This window comes from Lemur catta, chromosome 1, assembly GCF_020740605.2.
Source record: "Lemur catta isolate mLemCat1 chromosome 1, mLemCat1.pri, whole genome shotgun sequence".
Lineage (NCBI taxonomy): Eukaryota > Metazoa > Chordata > Mammalia > Primates > Lemuridae > Lemur > Lemur catta.
The window spans coordinates 89,432,752-89,451,265 of record NC_059128.1 but is presented as its reverse complement, the minus strand read 5'-3'; the positions used below and the strand labels follow the sequence as shown (position 1 = coordinate 89,451,265).

The following is an 18,514-nucleotide window of genomic DNA, read 5'->3' as shown; positions in this document are numbered from 1 at the left end:
GTTTCTTAGGTGCATTCCAGGGCCTGTGATTCTTAAAGTATGTTCACAGGTCATCAGTCCTATAAGATGCTCCTTAAAAAGGAGGGTTTGGGGGAAGCTGTATAGTCCATTCTCCTCTTAGAGGTGTACAGTGAACATTGAAGGCTCTAACAATTCCTTCAGTTGAGAAAACTGCTTAGCCAGTGTCTCTCAAGCATATACGGGAAAGACAGCATCTTTTCTTTCTTTTAATTCTTACTCACTTCTTACGAAACTAGTGCTTCTAGAACACATCTTGAGCAACTCCCTAAGACACTTGAAGAGACAGATTCCACTGGGTGAGCTCTTTCATGGGGAGACAAAGGGATGAAGAAAATACACATGAACATGTAAAATTTTTTAAATTACCAAATGGTACATGATAAAATATAAGAAATTTTGTTTCCTTGTCTCCCTAAATTTCAAATATTATTCTCCACAGGTAACTAATATCAATACTTTCTGGTATGTTCTGTCAAAAATGTGTGTGTGTGAGACCGAGAGAGAGAGAGAGAGAGAGAGAGAGAGAGAGAGAGGGAGAGAGAGAGAAAGAGCATATTTTATGCATACCATTTTCTGGCCGCTTTTTCATTTGAATAGCCTAGCATTCTTTCCATATCTACATGTAAACATGATTTTTAATGGCAACAAGGAGTCCATTGAATGAATGCACCCGCATTTCTTTAACCAACCACCTGCTGATAGACACATAGGTTTTTCTTGGGAGGTTTTCCCATAAGAAAGCCTGAACTTCCAGACAGACTCTAAGGCATGTGGGCTGATCCTAAATTGAGAGGGACTAAGACCTCAAGCTCTTTGTGGACTGTGACAGTCATGTCTTAGCAGGATTGTCCAACCTACCAAGATGGAGAAAAGGGGGAGGGACATTTTGCTGGAATATTGTCTCCCAGTGCTTTTGTTTTGCTTAGCAGTTTCAGTGAGCTCAGCAATCCTACCCCAGACATGAACTTAGGTGCCCACTAGGTGTATAGAGTAGCCTTCCTGGCTGGACGGTGTCAGCAATTCGAGTGGTTCCATTGGTTGTTATCTCAGTTTTATGAGGCTTCTCTTCCTCACAGCCCTTCACTTGATGTCGTGTCTTCATCACAGGGCTGATGAGTAAAGGAGAGCTAGCTTCTGCTCTCATTCCTATGTTCTCCTTTCTTGTCAAGTAATGAGAACGTGTTGCAATGGGCTTTGTCACTAAAGGAAAACTAACCAAACCCTGGAAAGTAGAAAAAAAAAATACTTCCCCTTTGAAAGTCACTGAAAATAGCAAGTTGTCTGGGTTGAAATTAAAACTCATGGATCAAAAGCAGAGTCCTGTTTGGCAGAAGCAAGTTTGACCACAGGAGTGTGTAGCCCTTAGATCAGTGACCCAGAACAGGCTTTTCTCCCCAAGTCCTTTGGAACTGTGCAATTTCCCAGGTGAGTCGGCCCTTCACATTCATTGCTGATAAGGAGAGGCCCACAGGAAAATTCTCTTTCAGCTGGTACTGACTCCAGGTCTAAGGATGTGAGTAGAACCAGGCTCATTTGGAGGAAGCATGGGGTCCCTTCATCATTCACGGCCACACATCCCACTTTGGGAGAAAGGGAGCAGATTAAGAAAATGTGATGTGTGCGCACACACACACACACACACACACACACACACACACAAACACACTCACAGTGAATACTAGTCAGTCTTACAAAAAAAGGAAATCTTGTCATTTGTGACAATATAAATGAATCTGGAGGACATTATGTTAAGTGAAATAAGCCAGGCACAGAAAGACAAATGTTGCATGATCTCACTTGTATGTGGAATCTTAAAAAATCAAACTCATAGAAGCAGAGAGTAGGATGGTAGTTACCAGGGGTGGCCTGGGGGTGAGGGAAGGATTGGGAACATGTTGATGAAAGAATACAAAATTTCAGCTAGGTAGGAGAAAAAAGTTCAAGAGATCTATTGTACAATATGGTGACTATAGTTGATAACAACGTATTATGTATTTGAAAGTAGCTAAGAAGATAGATTTTAAGTGTTCTCACCAAAAAAAAAAAAAAAGTATATCAGGTAATGCACATGTTAATTAGCTCAATTTAGCCATTCCACAATATATACATATTTCAAAAGATCATGTTGTACACCATAAATATACATAATTTTTATTTGTTAATTTCAAAGTTAAATTAATTTTTAAAAACTTTAAAAGGTATCATTCACAATAGCAACAAAAATTATAAGGTCCCTAGAAATATAACTAACAAAAGATATATATGACTAATACAAAGTAAATTACTAATATAAAAGCTTAGTAAGACATACAAAATGTACACTTATGAAAGAAAAGCTATTTAATGCTCATGGATGAGAAAATTCAATATTATAAAAAGTCAATTCTATCCAGAATAATATATAAACTCAATGTAATTCCAGTCAAAATATCTACAGTGTATGGAACTTGATAAACTAATCTTACAATTCATATGGAAAAAGAAAAGTTTAAAAATAGCCAAATATGAAAAAATAAAAGATATTTAGAAAGTGATTATAATAAAAATATATGTCATTGGTGCAAGTTCCTACAAATAGACCAATGAAACTGAAAGTCTAGACATAAAGCCACATATATATGTAAAATGGTGTATGATATAGATGTCACTACAGTCAAAAGAGATAAGATAGGCTGGTCAAAAATGGTATGGTGACAATTTATCCTTCCAGACATAGACAATATTCACCTACTTCACATGACACACCAAAATAAATTCTGATTATTTAAAGACACAAATATGAAAAGCAAAATATTAAACCTTAATAAGAAAACAAAAAATATCCTTGGTGTCTAAATTTAAAATAAATACCAAATATCCTACAACTATTATGACAAAGCAAAACATCCCAAAGAGCAATGTACAGAGGCTTTGAGCAAGCAATTCATAGAAGAAGTAAGCCAAAGGTTCAGTAAACATGAAAAGATGAGCACCACACTGGAATTGACTAAAATTACTAGTGAAATTCTATCTGTGAAATGAGCAAAAATATAAAAGTTGGGTAATATCAAGGTTGAGTATTTGGAGAATGGAAACTCCTATGTTGCACATACCCTAGGACCACCAGACCAACTTCTAGGTATATACTCAAGAGAAACTGTTGAGCATGTGTACAAGGAGACACGTACGGAAGTGTTCACTGCAGCAGTGTTGGTAATTGTGAACAATAGCAATCGTTCATGAGGAAGATGGATGTATAAACCAGCCATTCCATACAACAGTTAAAATGTACATGTCCCTGAAGAGGGAAACCTCAAAATGTGTCTGTGAGGGAAAATTCCAAGTTGTAGGAGGTATACAAGCTATGAAGCCATGTGTGTTAATTTTCAAAACATACAAAATAATAGCATATATTGTTACAGGAGACAGTAGTAAAAGTTCAAGAGCATAACATGAGAATGTTAACTTTAGCATGGGGAAGAGAAACCAGGGAGATTTGATTCTATTCCAGCTCTGCCACACAATTGCTTGTGAGCAAGTCACTTAACTATACAGAGCCTTTATTTCCTCACCTGTAGAATGGGAACAATACTCTTACCACATGAGATGTTTTAAGGGTTAGAGAGCATCTAAGATGGAGAGTAGGCTCAATCAATGCAACCCCCTTCGCCCTCTCTTGTCCCCATCATATGTTTGATGGGAGGGAGCCTTTTCAGTAAGGCTTCTCTGCACCCAGATGAGGGTATCGGGCAAGAATCCATGTAGAACCCTCTGGGTTTAGCTCTTATGCATGTTCACATTTAGAGCCTTGGACTTTCCAGAAGGGTCAGAACACCCAAGTGCAAGAGTACAAATCCATGAAGGACTGAGTATTGAACATAAATCATAACAAGAGGCAGGTACGATTGAGGGTAGAAGTTCTCTCTGATGTTCTGCTGTGATGGAAAGAGCATTTGATAAAATTCTATGAGACTGTGAGTCTCTTTTCCCTCATTTGAAAGATGTGGGGGTCAGACAGCAGAGACTGCTTTATTCCAAAGCCACTATGTGAGGACGGTGGATCCCTCCACAGCTCTGACAGACAAACCATCTGTGGCCAGAATCAGCCAGGCCACTGTTGACAGCACAGGCTTCTGACCCATCATCTGCTGGCAATCTGGCAGCTCTGTCTCCGTGTGACCCTCAGTCCTGAGCACCCTAGGCTTGGAGAGGCAGATGGCTTTGCAAAGCAGTAAGTTAGGAGAACCAAGCAGGCAAGAAACAGAAAGGGCAGGGGACTGCTGAGCCATAAAACAAGAGAGAGGAGTTATGGGATCTCTTGAGGCCCACTCCCCTATAGTTCCTTTGCACTGAGCAAAAAAGGTGGTCTTGAGGAGAATCTAGAAAATAGAAGTAGTAGAAGAAAAATGCAGTGCACAGTCAATGTGTTCATTGCAGCCATGAATACACGGCTAAAGCATCTCAAAACCCTGGTGTTATGAGAGGTTTGAATGTAGATGGTGAAGAGGTCCGAAAAACCTGCTACCAGATCTATAAAATGTCCCCACCATGATTATGTCTGTTCTATCACCTTTTGACACCTCTAATGCTGAATGTATTTTAGGCTATAAAATTAGTCAAGTTCTCTTGGGCTTTCACATGAAAGGAGTTAATTCTTATCAAATGATAGTATGTTGGGAATGATTGGAATCAAGACATCAAGCCCAGCTCTTGTATTCAAGGACTGGGTGAGGCTTTTAATTACATGACACCTGTTTCCCCACCTGGCAAAATGGAATTGCTTTCCTTTCTTTCTCTCTTCCAGGACAGATATAAACAAAAATAAGAATCTGGATGAGCAAACATTCTGTATTCCTTGAAGCAAGAGCACAGTGGAAACTCAAGGGGGTTGGGTATGCCCAGGGCAGGTCAGCTGGGCTCCGAGGACACACGATTGTGTCAGCCTGTGCCCCAACTTCTCCACCAATGACAGGGGCCAGTGACATATGGCCACCCCTATCACAGAGCTCTCCTATCAGTCCCTGGGATTCTAAATAACGTGGTGGACCAAAGTTTTCCTGGATTATGCCCCGCAAAGCAAATGTCTCCTTTAATATGGCTTATTTTAAGAAATTTCAGATTTCACTCCAAATCCTGACCGTATATTCTTTTGCTTCAAAAGCTCTCAAAATGGAATAGACCTATTCCAAGTTCTGAACACACTTTGTAATAATCATTTGAAAGCCCTAGAATTTCTATAGCCAGCGTATCTGACTGAGGATCCTCCCAGAATGGAATGAAAAACCCTGTGATCCCCACAGGAAGTAGGAAACACTGCCTGGTGTCTCACATGCGGTTGACCTACCCCCTCCTTCCTTTCCCCTCCTGCATGGCCCACTCCACATCACCTCTGTATTCTGGGTTCCAGGATAGCTCCTTTCTGTTCCCCTTCAGGGCGCAGATCAAGGGTGCTACTTTTCACAGAAGTAGTTGCATTTTTTTTTTCACTCTCAGAGTTGCCAAAAGGAAGATCTCTAATACGGAAGCTTGGCAGGGTGAGAAAGAATTTAGGGTCTTCCCTACGACATGGAGGAGATGTTGGCTACTGAAAAGTCCTGCCCTGGAAGGGCGTCGTTCCACCTTGGGAGGAAATGTGGCTGCTTGCTGGGTGATTCACCTCAGCATCGTCAGTAAGATGAGCTCTGTGTCAAAGCATCCTGAAAGGTCTGAAGACAGAGGAGAATATATAGAACAGTAGAAGCGAACATCGTCCCTGTGAGCAATGACTCGAAATGACTAGCGACTCTGTGAAGTCCAGCCCAAGGCAGAGATTTCAATGCAAGACCCTTCACGGGGTCCTGTTTGTGTCTGTGCAGCGCTCACCTGCAGGGTGCCCAGGAGGAGACAGGGCAGCTATTTTCAAACAGTAGATGGTCTCTCAAGTAGAAGAGGAAACAGGCTCAAAGGGGGAAAGGGAGCTAGCATTTAATGAGCATTTCCTATGTCAGGAACTTTACATGTAATATGTATTTAATGCTCACAAAATACATGTGTTACCTCATTTTGAGGAAACTGAGACTCACCGAGGATGTTAAAATCATTGCCCTCAAGCCTAACAATGCAGTAAGGTGACGCAGCAGGAAGCAGGTGGACAGCGTTAGTTCTCCTGGGGGGTCTTTGTGCTGATGCAGCTTCTGCAGCTGGACGTCCCCAGGCCCCAAGCGCAGGTGTAGGGGGCTCAACAGTCTCCTGCTTGCTACGCTTGCCTCATACCTGTCCGCCTGCATGGAGCAGTCTTTTGTGCTTCAGAGAAAGCAAAGACCCCGGATTCAGGGTAGAGCTAACATCTGACTCCTCAGGATGCCCACCAGTTACCCTCCCATGCCCACAAGCAAATAACAGCTAACTCACGGCTCCAATCTATGGACATGTTGAAGCAGAGGCAGTCTGATTCCACATCTACCAAGCACATTCCCCAAGGGATTCCAGCAATGGATGGGAAGTGGTATAAAAAGCGTAGGCTCTAGAATTAGAAAAAACCTCAGTTCAATGCTTTTCTGGTTTGGGCCAGTTACTTCATTTCTTTGAGCCCTCATTTTCTCTGACTGTTTCTGGGTGAAAATAAAGCCTTCCTAATGCAGTTACCGTAAGGATTAAACAAATGTATTCAAAGAACCTAATGTATGTTAGGTACTTAACACATGTTCCCTATCTTTGCAGCTCAACACTTTGAAACCTTTTCTCTGTGATAGGGAAGATGCTTTGCAGACTTTACCCCAACACTAGTAAAGGTGAAAGGTCTCTCTATCCCAAATTAGAGCAAGTTCTTTGGCTTACGAATTAATTATTGTTGGTTTTCATGTAGTTTACAAAGAATTTTTCACGGACTCTTTCTTCCCTTAATGCTACCAGTATGCCTTATCTGTCCTTTACACCATAGTGTGAATGAGTTTGAGATGCTTCCTCTAAGAGCTGCTTTTGGCAGGGACAGGGAAAGGCACCAGACTCCCAAGGTCAAGGGAAAAACCAACCTTAAAAATTTAAAGAACCAGTGACTCCTGCATATCCTCTGCCATCTTTTTAATGTTCCCTTTTCCCATGTCCTATCAATACATAAACCTTTCTACAAGAAAAAGCAAGGCAAAATGCATATTTTCTAATAGAGCAGAAGCAATTACTTTCTATAACCTTTGAGCAAAATCACGTAAATTTATTGGTTAAAAATACCGTGTTCGTGCAAAAACTCCTTGTTTACACATCCCCATAAGCCTCAACAAGATTGAAGATTATAATCACAATTACAGATTTCATCATAGTTCACTTTAGAAAATAAATGTACAGTATAAATAGAAATTAATTCTTTCAGGAAATGATTGGCTCTAGCCCAAGGATACAAAGTTTAATTTTTCAACATACAACATGAAGATAATATTTCTTTATCCCCAACCTTGAATACTGGGGAAGACACGCTACTAGTTGTACAAGCGGAATAGTGAATGGCTAAAAGCAACTTGTATCCTCTCAATTTAGAAAGTACGGGATTATGAAACAGGTTCTCATTAAGAAATAAAGAGGGTTTTAAATTTTTCAGTTGCCAAATAAAGGATGTTTCATTCACTTCCTTCTTTTTGTTTTCTGTGGAGCACTAAGAATTGTAACTGAATTTGCTTCACTTTTCTGGAACACATGTCGCCGTGAGGCTGAAAGCAGTCTGTGGTGACAACTGCTCTCCTCTTTGGGGCCAGATTATCAAGTAACATAAGGGTCTCAGTCCTGTGCATAACTCCATGAAAATACTTGAATGAACTGGGTAAGAAGAATCTCTCAGAGACCAGAATACTTTTGACTCTTTCTTCATGTTACACTCGTTCAATTTTTTGAGTTTACATTTGTTTCTCAATCGTAGCTTAGCTGACAAATTCTAAACTTATTCTTCTAAATTATTATATATTTATCCTATGCAAAGAACTTTTCATGTATAAAGTTTATGAGCAATTCTCTATAACCTTAAGAAAAATAAATTTATTTACACGTGAAGTAGGAAATCTTTGAATGGGTATTTTTTTAATATATAAAAATAGTTGAAATCAATAGTTGCCACATGACAATAATTTTCTATTCACAAACAATAGCTCTAGCTATTCACAAATGGTCTGGCTGCAGGATTCAGAGAATGCTAGAACATGCAGCAGAATAAAGCCTAGAGCCCGTGCCACTTAAGTAAACTTCCCAGTCTCTTGTTAATAGCTGAGTAAATATCTGGACAAATCCTCGAGAGGTTCTTAGAATCAGTCCCTCATTTATGTCAAGAAGGTTCTTGTAACTGTCTAATGAAAGATCTTTAGAGATTACCTTGCGTTAAAGAGAGGGAAAAAAATGACACAAAACCAAAGCTGGACTATTGCATAATACTTTACTTCTACCTAGTGCAATTTCTAATTTGTTAAAAGTCAAGTGATCTGACAACACAAGCTTTGCCAAGCACTTGTCACGATGAGAAGTTTCTTGCCATCTGTATTTATTGACTGTTCACGCTTATTTCAGGTAACAGAGTTTCCCCAGTGCTTGGAGGAAGTAAGCAGGATAGGATCAGATCAATTTATCAGTGAAAACAATTCCTAACGACTGCTTTTTAAATCATAAAGCCGTTGTAGAGTCTGAGCAGATACCTGAGATGAAGAAAGCACTTCACTCGCCCTCTTCCATCCCCACCAACTTTTGTGAATAAATGCAATGAGTAAATGAAAACCTAATATTATGGCCACTAAATAGCCAAACAGCCTCTAGTAACTTGTTGCTTCCTGGAAGAGATGAATCTGATAGCTAAGTTAAAACAAACCAAAGCAAAACTCTCCACAGCCAGTTTGGCAACTAGGAAGGCATTACTGGGTCAGAATTTAGGGAATTAGGAAATACTTACGACCATGATGTACGTGCCCAAGAACTCGGCCAGTGTTTCTTTCGCTAAGCTCCTCTTCAAGGCCAGTCTCTGCTTCAAGCTTTTCCTCTCCTCTCCTTTCTCAGGATGCATCGTGGGGCTTCTCGGATGACGACTGTTTCCACTAATACCTGCCTGTTCTGTTCCCCACCTTCACACGCACGAGAAAACAGAAATTTTGACAACTGCTCACGGATTCCTGGAGATGTCTGGTGAGGTTCTCTGACTGTACAAATGCTGTCCCAATTAGAGGCTGTGACTTAATCCTCTTCTGGTGGACCCGTCGTTCTCTGTTCGCTGCTATTTGTTGGAATTCGCAAATTAGAACCTGAAATCCCCCAAATGGTCCTTTTTGTGCCTGATAGATTAATCATTACCTTTATTCTCAAAGTATTTTTTCCTCTGGTTTTTTTTTTTTTTTTTTCCCAACAGATGAGAAAAGAGATGTGCTGGTTGTGTTGCCAAACCACAGTGATGGGCCCTGGTCCAAAAGAGATTTACATGTTACACAATTGCAGGCTTCTGATTTTTTTTGTTTTCCCTATTCGGAAGTGGGTGGTTGGGGTGTAGTCTGGAATTGTCAGATCAGGTATAGATGCATCCAGTGTAAACATTCTTTTCTGGAGAAGATTTTTATGAAAACTTGAAAATTTGAGGAAAATATAGATTTATTGTCCTACAAGATTAATCACTCTTGTTTCCTTCCAGTATCCATTCAGTGACTTCATGACACCACTCTGAGATTGCTAGAAACCACTGTCACCATCCTAGAGATGGAGAAATTAACACACAGAGAGAGACCATTGCAAGCTGCATACTGCAAGTCTGTAAGACAGGATGGGGCCACCTCCTTGATACTGAAACTAGACTTTACTGAGGATAGTTTGGGATCCAAAAATCAGATAGATGGAGGAGTCAACTTCTTGAGTTTCTTCTGAAGAAGGATTCCAATTTGAAAAACAAGTTAATCCCCATCATTAACCATACAATATTTAGGCAAAATACATAGAAAATAAATAATAGCAGCTTGAAATTCTATACTGCATGGTCATAACTGAGCTGGAAAGAGATCAATCTGAGTACACATCATCCCAATTAAATAAAGAGGGGGACGAATACACCTAACCCAGGCTCCTAGGTCATTGCATTTAAATTTGATGAATTAACATGCTTGCATGCAACAAACTGTGTTTGGGACTAGCTTCTTGTCCTGCCAGATATTCAAGCCTTGTGTTTCAAAACTGGTTTGTCTGAAGAAACAGAATACAGCATTAGGTTCTGAATACCAAGGCACCCACGGTACCCACCCCACGTGGTGTGCTTCCTCTCAATCCTCCCCCAGAGAAGCCAGATCTGTTTCAGGCCCTCCCCTTCCTTTGCAGGAGGCCCTCAGTCATTTCCAGCTGGGGAGGCAGGAGGAGAGGATGTGGAGAAAACAGCGGGTAAGAGTCCAAGGGCAGAAGGTGACACCTAATCTGTAGGTGAAATTTAGAATTTAGACCTAAAGAAGTTATAACTTGCCCAAGGCCACACACCACTGCAGAACCGGGACAAAACCCAGCATTTTGGCCTTAATTCTTGGTTAAATTGTCATGGATACCATTGCCTGAAAGAGTTACCTGTGACTACATTACTCCCAAGTCCCAGTGGATGGACCAGAGAAACAGGACTTTATTACAGTGACTACAGCTATTAATAATAACAGCACACAAGAGTGTTCTCTGCTCTCTTCATTCGCTCATCTAACAACTATTTATTGCACACTCATTATGTGTCAAGCACTGCACTTAGCAAAGGCACACAGTGTTCTTGCCCTTCACAGAGCCTAGAGTCTAGTGAGGGACACAAACATGAGTGAAACAATCCCACATGCACAAAAATAAAATCACAACTGAGATGTACGCTTATAAAGATGGGGGCCATATTTTTATGCACAAATATACAAAGGGATTTCACCTTGTCAGAGAGCTAGCTAATGGCTTCTCCAAGGACATCACATCTGAGCTGAGATCAGAAAGAAGTACAGGGATTAACTACATGAGGTGGGATGGATGTGTGTGTACAAAGGCCTTGGTGGAGGTTGGGGGAGTGGGAAGGGGCGCAGGACAGAACAGTGACTGTCAAAGAATGAGATAAACCCATCTCTGGCCCCCAGAGAGAGTGAATAAACAATGTTCAAAATGAGCCCAGAGCCATGGGCAGGGGGTCAGACCATACGGAGCTTCCTCATAAGTAGTGTTTAGGGCTCAAAGCATCATGAGTCATAGAGGTGCTTTAAACAGGAATATGACACCATCAGATTTGAGTTTTGAAAAGATCATCTTAGCTGTGTGGTGGAGAGGAGAGTGGCAGGGGCCTGGAACAGGCATAGGTAGATCCATTCTGGGATATTACAGAATCCCAGGACTGGGTGGTAGCTTTGACAATGCAGAAATAGAAGAATTCAAGAGGTCTTTTATGTCTTCACATTGGAAGGACTGGATGGATTAAATGTGGGAGATGAGCAAAGGGGACTCATCAAGGTTGATTCCTGAGTTCCTGGCTTTCTGGGGAAGGTGGTGCCAAACTCTGGGAGAGAAACCCTGGAAGATTGCAGTGGAAGATCATTAATTCCGTTTGTGCAAAGTTGAGCATCAGGGGCTTCTGAGAGATGACATGGGTCCAGAGACAAAAGGAATGTCTGTGTGCTCGCAGAGGGGTTAACTGGAGCCAGGGGTAAAGAGAAGTGTCCCTGGGAGAGAGCTTGAAGAGAGCAGAGACTAAGTTTGAGGCACTGAACATTTCACGCTTAGGTAGAGGAAGATGACATCTTCATTATTTCTTTTATTCTTTAGGTGACAGTCATGCTTCTCACCTCCAGCACCATGAATTGCTCCTCATCATTCATAGTTCACTCACATTCCCAAGACAGCCACCAAACAAAATGTTCAAAAGCATCCTAAGAAGGTAAGCAATGAATAGCATCTCTTTCCTTCCACCCAGGAGGAGGCCTTTGTAGAGATACCCTCACTCCAAAGTTCTCCTTGGAAGCATGGGGCTGCTTAATTTCTTTCATTCTTTCATCCAGAAAAATCTTTCATTGAGTATTTACCATATGTCAGGCACAGCATTAAGCAGTGGGGATTTAAAAATGAGGAAGACAGATCTCTACTAGTAAGGAATTCAAAGTGTAAGTGACAAAGACCACCAAAGGAATACACCATACAGTAAAATAGCGAGCAAGGTACTGAACCAAAATTCCAGCTATCACCACAAGGACATCTGAGAGGTCATTCTGCCTTTGCCAACATACTGCCTCATTTTGCTGTCAACGGTTCTAACACTGATGTGCTCCACTGGATGCACTGCCATGTTGAATTTCCTGGCCTAAGCAGCTATTTTAATTCCCCCTTGACTCTGTCCCTCCTGACGTTTTCTTCTCACCAGCAGTCTCTTCTCTGTTTATCTGGTTTTACCTTGAGTGATCATCTTTGCCTGCACTCATGCCGTCCCAGGACAGAAGCCTGTGTTCCGAATGGTAACCACCCCTCCCTCTGGCCTCATGTCCCCAACCTCTCCTACTGTGGCTGCCTTTACCTCCACTCTAATTCAGGAGTCCCTTTGCATGGCCACTGTGTCACCACCCAGGACTGCTCCTCTTTCCCAATCCTTAATACCAAGACTCATCTTAATGACTTCCAGTCCTCACATTTCACCCACTTGCCGACTTTCCCAGATCTGGTTGACATCCTCCTCATAAATTCCAGTCCCTCTCCCTCCCTCTCCCTCCCTCTCCGCCTTGCTCTTACTTGGTGACTGCCCAGGCTAATGATGCGCTTACCAGTATCTCATGTTGCACTGACCTTTGTGAGTTTCTTCCACACCCATGATGCCAAGGCCCAACTCTGGGTATGCCCAGCCAACTATTTTTCTCAGATATTCTCTTCCCAGGCTGCTGAATGATGCCAAAGAAAATAATATAAATGTATATCATATAGATATTGACTCTATTGCACATAACTGTGATACAGCATTTGCTGTGGCCCTGTATCCTTAGTTACCCTTTGATTTCAAAGGTTCCAGATTTTAGCATGCATTAGAATCACCCGCCCTTGGAGACTCTGATGCCCTAGATCTGGGCTGGAGCCCAGGTATCTCACAAGCATACTTGATGATTTGGATCCCAAACCCTACTTCACTCTATACTGCAGCAGCCATCGGCTTCTTCTATGCCCTCTAGCTCACAGTCCCAACCCTCCTACTCAGCTGGTTAGCTTTTTTCCCAATCCATAGGGATAACAAACGGGGATCATTGGCTATATTCCCTTTTCTGTCTTTACTTCTCAAAAACTTGCCCTAGTTCTATTTATGTTGTCCTCCATTCCTTTCCTTCTTCTTCCTAAAGGTAGCCCCTTGCTGGTATTCTGTTCCAGCCCCTCTGGGACGTTGGCCAATCAACATTCCCCTCTCTTTCCAATATTGGCTTTTTCCTAGAGGCCAAAACAAGCTCAGGTCTCTATTCTGCTGAAAAATATTCCTTCAAAGTTGTTCACGTAGAATTACCATTTTATCTATCTCCTCTACTCTCTTTCTTTTCCATTTGAGGAAGAAATAAACTTTTCCCCTTGAGTCTAAAACCATATTAAACTATGGAAAAAATCACAAGTATTTAAATAAAAATTAAAATTTCTCATAATCCCTGCCCTCAGAGATAACCACAGTTAACCAGTTGGAATATATCCCTGTGGAATTTTCCAGTAGATCTATATAAATATTTGTTCTTTTTCCCCCACTAAAAGTGAGGTTATGGTACATTTACTAGATTAAAGTTTTTTTGCACTTAAAATGTTCCATTCACCTTTCTATGTCAATGTATAATATATCTGTTTAATGATTATATAATATTCCCTTGTATAAATTTATCATAATTTAAATAAGCTCCTTTAGATAGACAACTGGTTGTTTCCAATTCACCACCATTAAAACAACATTGCAATGAGCACCCTTAGTTACATACTTGTCTCTGTCTCTTAGCATAAATTCTTAGAGTTGAGTTACTCAGCAAAGAGTATGCATATTTAAAGTGTTTTAAAATGCCTGTTTCTCCCATTCTCTTTAATATTGGGTGATGTGAATCTTTTCCCATAAAAGATAACATTGTTTTATTATATATTTCTTTAGTTAACAGTGAAGTTGAGCATTATGCATGTTTTAGCTATTTGTTTTTCTTCTTTTATGAGTTTTATATTCATGTACTCTGCCCATTTTTCATTTGTAATGTTCACTTTTTACTTATTAATTTGGTTTAGCTTTTATGATATCAGGATATAAATCTTTTATCTGTTAAACATAAAACATCAGTTTCCAGCTAATTGTTTATCTTTTGACCTATGATGATGGTATTTGGCTTTCATATAGAAGTTTAGAAAATTTTATGCACCTAATTCTGTAAACCTTTTTCTCTGTGGTTTCCAACTTTGTATTTATGCTAAGAAAGACCCACTCTATCCCAAAATTATAAGAATATTAACCTGTCATATATTTTATTCTAGTATTTTTATGGTTTTATAGTTTATATTTAAATCTTTAATTTTTTAGACTATATTTTGATGTATACTATAAGGTAGAACTCTAATATTTTTTCCCAGATATTTTGACAAATTTTTCAATATTATTTGATTTGAAATTCTGTCTCTCATATATTAATATAAAAAGTTCCCAGAAGTAAAATTGTGATTTTAATCACTTCTCTACTGTTATACTTTTTAACGTCTTTCTATAGAGTAGGTCTCCTCTCATTATTTTCAAACATTTATTAGCTAGATGAACTTTAGAATCATTTTTAAAGTTTCATCTCCTCCCAACTAGAATTCATGAAAAGGCATTAACTTTATGGATAAAGTTATAATATTGAATTTTCCCAATCAGAAATATAGCCCATCTCTCTATTTATTTAAGTCTTCTTTATGTTTTTAAGGTACATTGTTTTCTACACTGGGTCACAATTTCTTGTTAAGCTTACTTCTAGGCATTTGATATTTATTTGTGTTTATTTTTGAAGTTAGGATGAGATCTTTTATTCTGTTTTCTAACTGATGATTATAAGCGAAATTCTTTATTTCTGTGTGTATATCTTGTATCTGCCCACCCTAATGAAATTTCTAATAGTTTAAAATAGGTTTCTACTTGATATTGTAGTGAACAATGTCAGTTGCTTCGTTTGCATCTATTAAACTCTATTTCTAATAGTAACAGATTTGCATTTAGAGATCCATATTTTTTTCTGTGCTACTATGGGCATTGGGTAGAAGACCGACAATTCTTAGGTCTAAGGGTAAACACTGATTATTAATCTAAGTCTATCAGAATAAATTTCCATCCCTTAAAACTGTACCTGGTTTGGGAATAATAATGTGAGTTAATTTGGGGCCAATGAGATTTGAGAAAAGTCTTTTTGGGGGTTTGGAAAGAAGTTCCTCACTTCCGTGAAAGTCACAAGAACTCAGTTCTCTGTCATCCACTGGACATGAGCAAGGAAGCATGTAGCTATTAAAGACAGTCATCCTTTAACATTGGATAGGCAAGGGAGTGGAGAGGACTAGCCTTCCAATAAACCTGGCAACAGAGACCAGCAGGGCATAAAGACGGCAAATACCTGCATTGTTGATGACACCACTGCGTTCCTGAATCTACTAACTCTGAGGCCCACTTCGCTTCTGGGCTTGCAATTGTGTAAAATAATAATATTTCATATTTTTAAAGCCAATTTGAATGTTATTTCTATAATTCTAACATTAAAAAGCCTTAACTGCTTTGGTTATCTTAGATTTTTGAGGTAGAATATAATATGAACTATAAATAATCATCATTTCATGTCTTCCATTTTAATATTTCTATTTTTTTCTTATTTCTTTTTCTTGTCTAATTGTATTGGCTAAAACCATTATAAAAATATTGAATCATAATAATGAAAACAAGCATCCTTGTATTGTTCCTGAATTTGAAGACAATGCTTCATTCATTAAGTTTTATATTTCCTATTATCATGCTAAGGATTTTGTTGTTATTAATAATTACTAAGAAATGTTATTTCTTAAACAGGAATGGATGTTGGATTTTATCAAATGTCTTCTGAATATTTAATGAGAAGTATTCATTTCAAAAACTTCTGTTTTTCTTTATGTGATTAATAAATTACGTAACATTTGAAGTGTTCCATTGTTGAGCCTTGTATTCCTGAAAAGGCCCTACTTGGTCATGATCTACATATACATATACTGCTAACTTTAATTTTTCAATGTTTATTTTTAATTTTTTTCCTTGGATATTCACAAGTAAAACTATAAAAGCGTAATTTGTGTTTGTCAGACTTTGATATCATATTAATGTTAGCCATGAACAAATGAACTGGAAAGATTTCTATATTTCTCTACCCTATGGAACAATTTAAATAACCCAAAAATTATCTGTTCCATGAAAGTTGATGTGCTCTCTTTATATATAAATATAAGCCAAACTCCTCTTTAGGTAGTAGATCTTTGAGAATGTTTTAATATCTACTATAGTTAGTATTGTCTATAGGTCTTAAGTAAATTTTAGTCATTTGTGCTTTCTTGGAAATTGTTCTATTTAATCTAGAATTTCAAAATTATTAATACGGATGTAGTAAAGCACCCTTTTTCATTCAAACATTATCTACTTATGTTTTACTTTTTATCTCATTGGTCTCAATTGCCAGAAGTGTATCATTTTTATTGTTATTTTTGAAAAACTGTGCCTTAATTTTATTTGCTAATTATAGTTTTGTTTTATTTAAAATCAACTAATTTTTTACTATTCTTTTTTTTTGTTGTTGTTTTGGGTCTAGATATAAAAAGTTTTTTTATGTATATATTTTTTAATTTCAGCATATTATGGGGGTACAAATGTTTAGGTTACGTATATTGCCCTTGTCCCACCCTCCCCAACTCAGAGCTTCAAGCATGTCCATTCCCCAGATGGTGTATAAATAAAAATTCAGAAACCAACATTTTAATAGATGCCTTTTTAAACTATCATTCATATTTTAAATGTTACAAATCAACAGTCCTTGAAACTTGAAAAGATGTCTCTCAATATTGCAAGGAAGTTTTTGTCTTTTTTAGTAAACAAACAAAGCCAAACTTCTGAGGACAAGATTTAGAATAAGAGTAGATATAATTAAAGTTTTTGTAACTGGTATGTAACTATTACTAGTCTTCCCTCTTGTCTATATGAACAAAGTTGACCTGCTACTCTAGTGCTTGCTATTCTCAAGATTACTTAAGTCAAAGTTCTTGCTACTAAGGTTTGTGGTCTGTGGTCTCAATTTTAATCAAAGCTGAATTAAACATATTTGGAAATTGTAATAATTTATTTCCAGAAATCTTTTGTGTATCTTTTGTGTGGACAGTTGAAATTAACAGTGACTGGTCCGACTGTTTCTCTCTTATCCAACCATTAGACAATTGTTGGTCATGGTGTCTCATTTCTCCTCCCTTCAGTAAACTTTAGAATGAAGTAAAAAAAATTCTAGGCTTAACATCAGTTGTCATCATAGAATGGATTTCCTAAACTTAAGACATCAAATGCACAACATGAAGAAGAAAATGTTGATATATTTGACTATATTAAAATTAACAAATGTCTGTTTATCAAAAGATGTCATAAAGGGAGTCAAAAGACATTTGAAAGACAATATTTGCATCACATATACCAGAACTATCTAATATATATTAAGTATAAAGAAAAAGTAAATAACCATTTTTTTCATTTTGCCAAATGAAAAAATGGGCAAAACATCTGAAGAGGTACTTTGAAGAACCCCAAAAGCCAATAAACACAAAAATATCCTCTGCTTCACTAGTAATGAAACAAATGCAAATTAAAATCTCAATGACATAACATTTAATACCAACCAGATTGGCATAAAAACTTATGGTATCAAGAGTTAGCAAAGATGTAGGTAGGGTCATCAGTACATTTCTGGTGACAGTGTAAATTGGTAAAAACCTCTTTTGAAACGAAATTCAGTTTGGCATTGTCTAATAAATTTGAAGATATGTGTACATAATGACCTGGTAATTTCACACCTAGGAATATACCCTGAAAAAAATGATCACATATGTTACCTTAAGAAATATATACAGCAGTTCAGGACAGCACTGTTTCTAATAACAAAATAGCTAGAAAAAACACACATACTGATCAGTAGTTAAATGGATAATAAACTTAGTAACTTTTTATAATGAGATTCCATATAGCTGTAGAAATTAATGAATTGCAATTGTACACAACATAAATGAATCTCAGGAATATAACATTGAACAAAAAAAGCAGGCTACAGAAGAATGCACAAAGAACATTATTTTTATATTAAAAAGAAATACAAAATTGTTCAACATGTTTTTAGAGTTCAAGCATAGGTGACAAATATATGAAGAAATACAAACAGATAATGAACAATAAGTTCAAGATAGTGGTTACCTCTGGTCAAGGGGGTTCAGGAACAAGAAAAGATTGCTGACAGATGGATATGGCTTTGGGAAAGGACCAGAGATCAAGGTGGGCATGTTAAATATTCTGCTTCAGAAACATCAC

The 18,514-nt window shown here is 38.2% G+C and overlaps 1 protein-coding gene and 1 long non-coding RNA gene across 3 annotated transcripts in view; one reads left to right on the top strand and one right to left on the bottom strand.

Annotated features, from left to right (window-relative positions):
* The window catches only part of AQP9 (aquaporin 9), a 38,863-nt gene extending 29,559 nt beyond the window's left edge, over positions 1–9,304 (bottom strand). Inside the window, exon 1 of one of the 2 annotated variants that reach the window (XM_045530126.1) lies at positions 8,900–9,304. In XM_045530126.1, coding sequence (XP_045386082.1) covers positions 8,900–9,010 — 111 coding nt within the window. In that variant the 5' untranslated portion in view covers positions 9,011–9,304. The remainder of the gene's footprint in view (positions 1–8,899) is intronic. The other variant, XM_045530136.1, reaches the window with a different exon arrangement.
* On the top strand, positions 8,836–11,815 carry LOC123623238. Its single transcript, XR_006729823.1, has 3 exons — positions 8,836–8,908; positions 9,004–9,129; positions 11,752–11,815. It is a non-coding gene; the product is annotated as an uncharacterized LOC123623238 (long non-coding RNA).
* Positions 11,816–18,514: the final 6,699 nt, after the last annotated feature.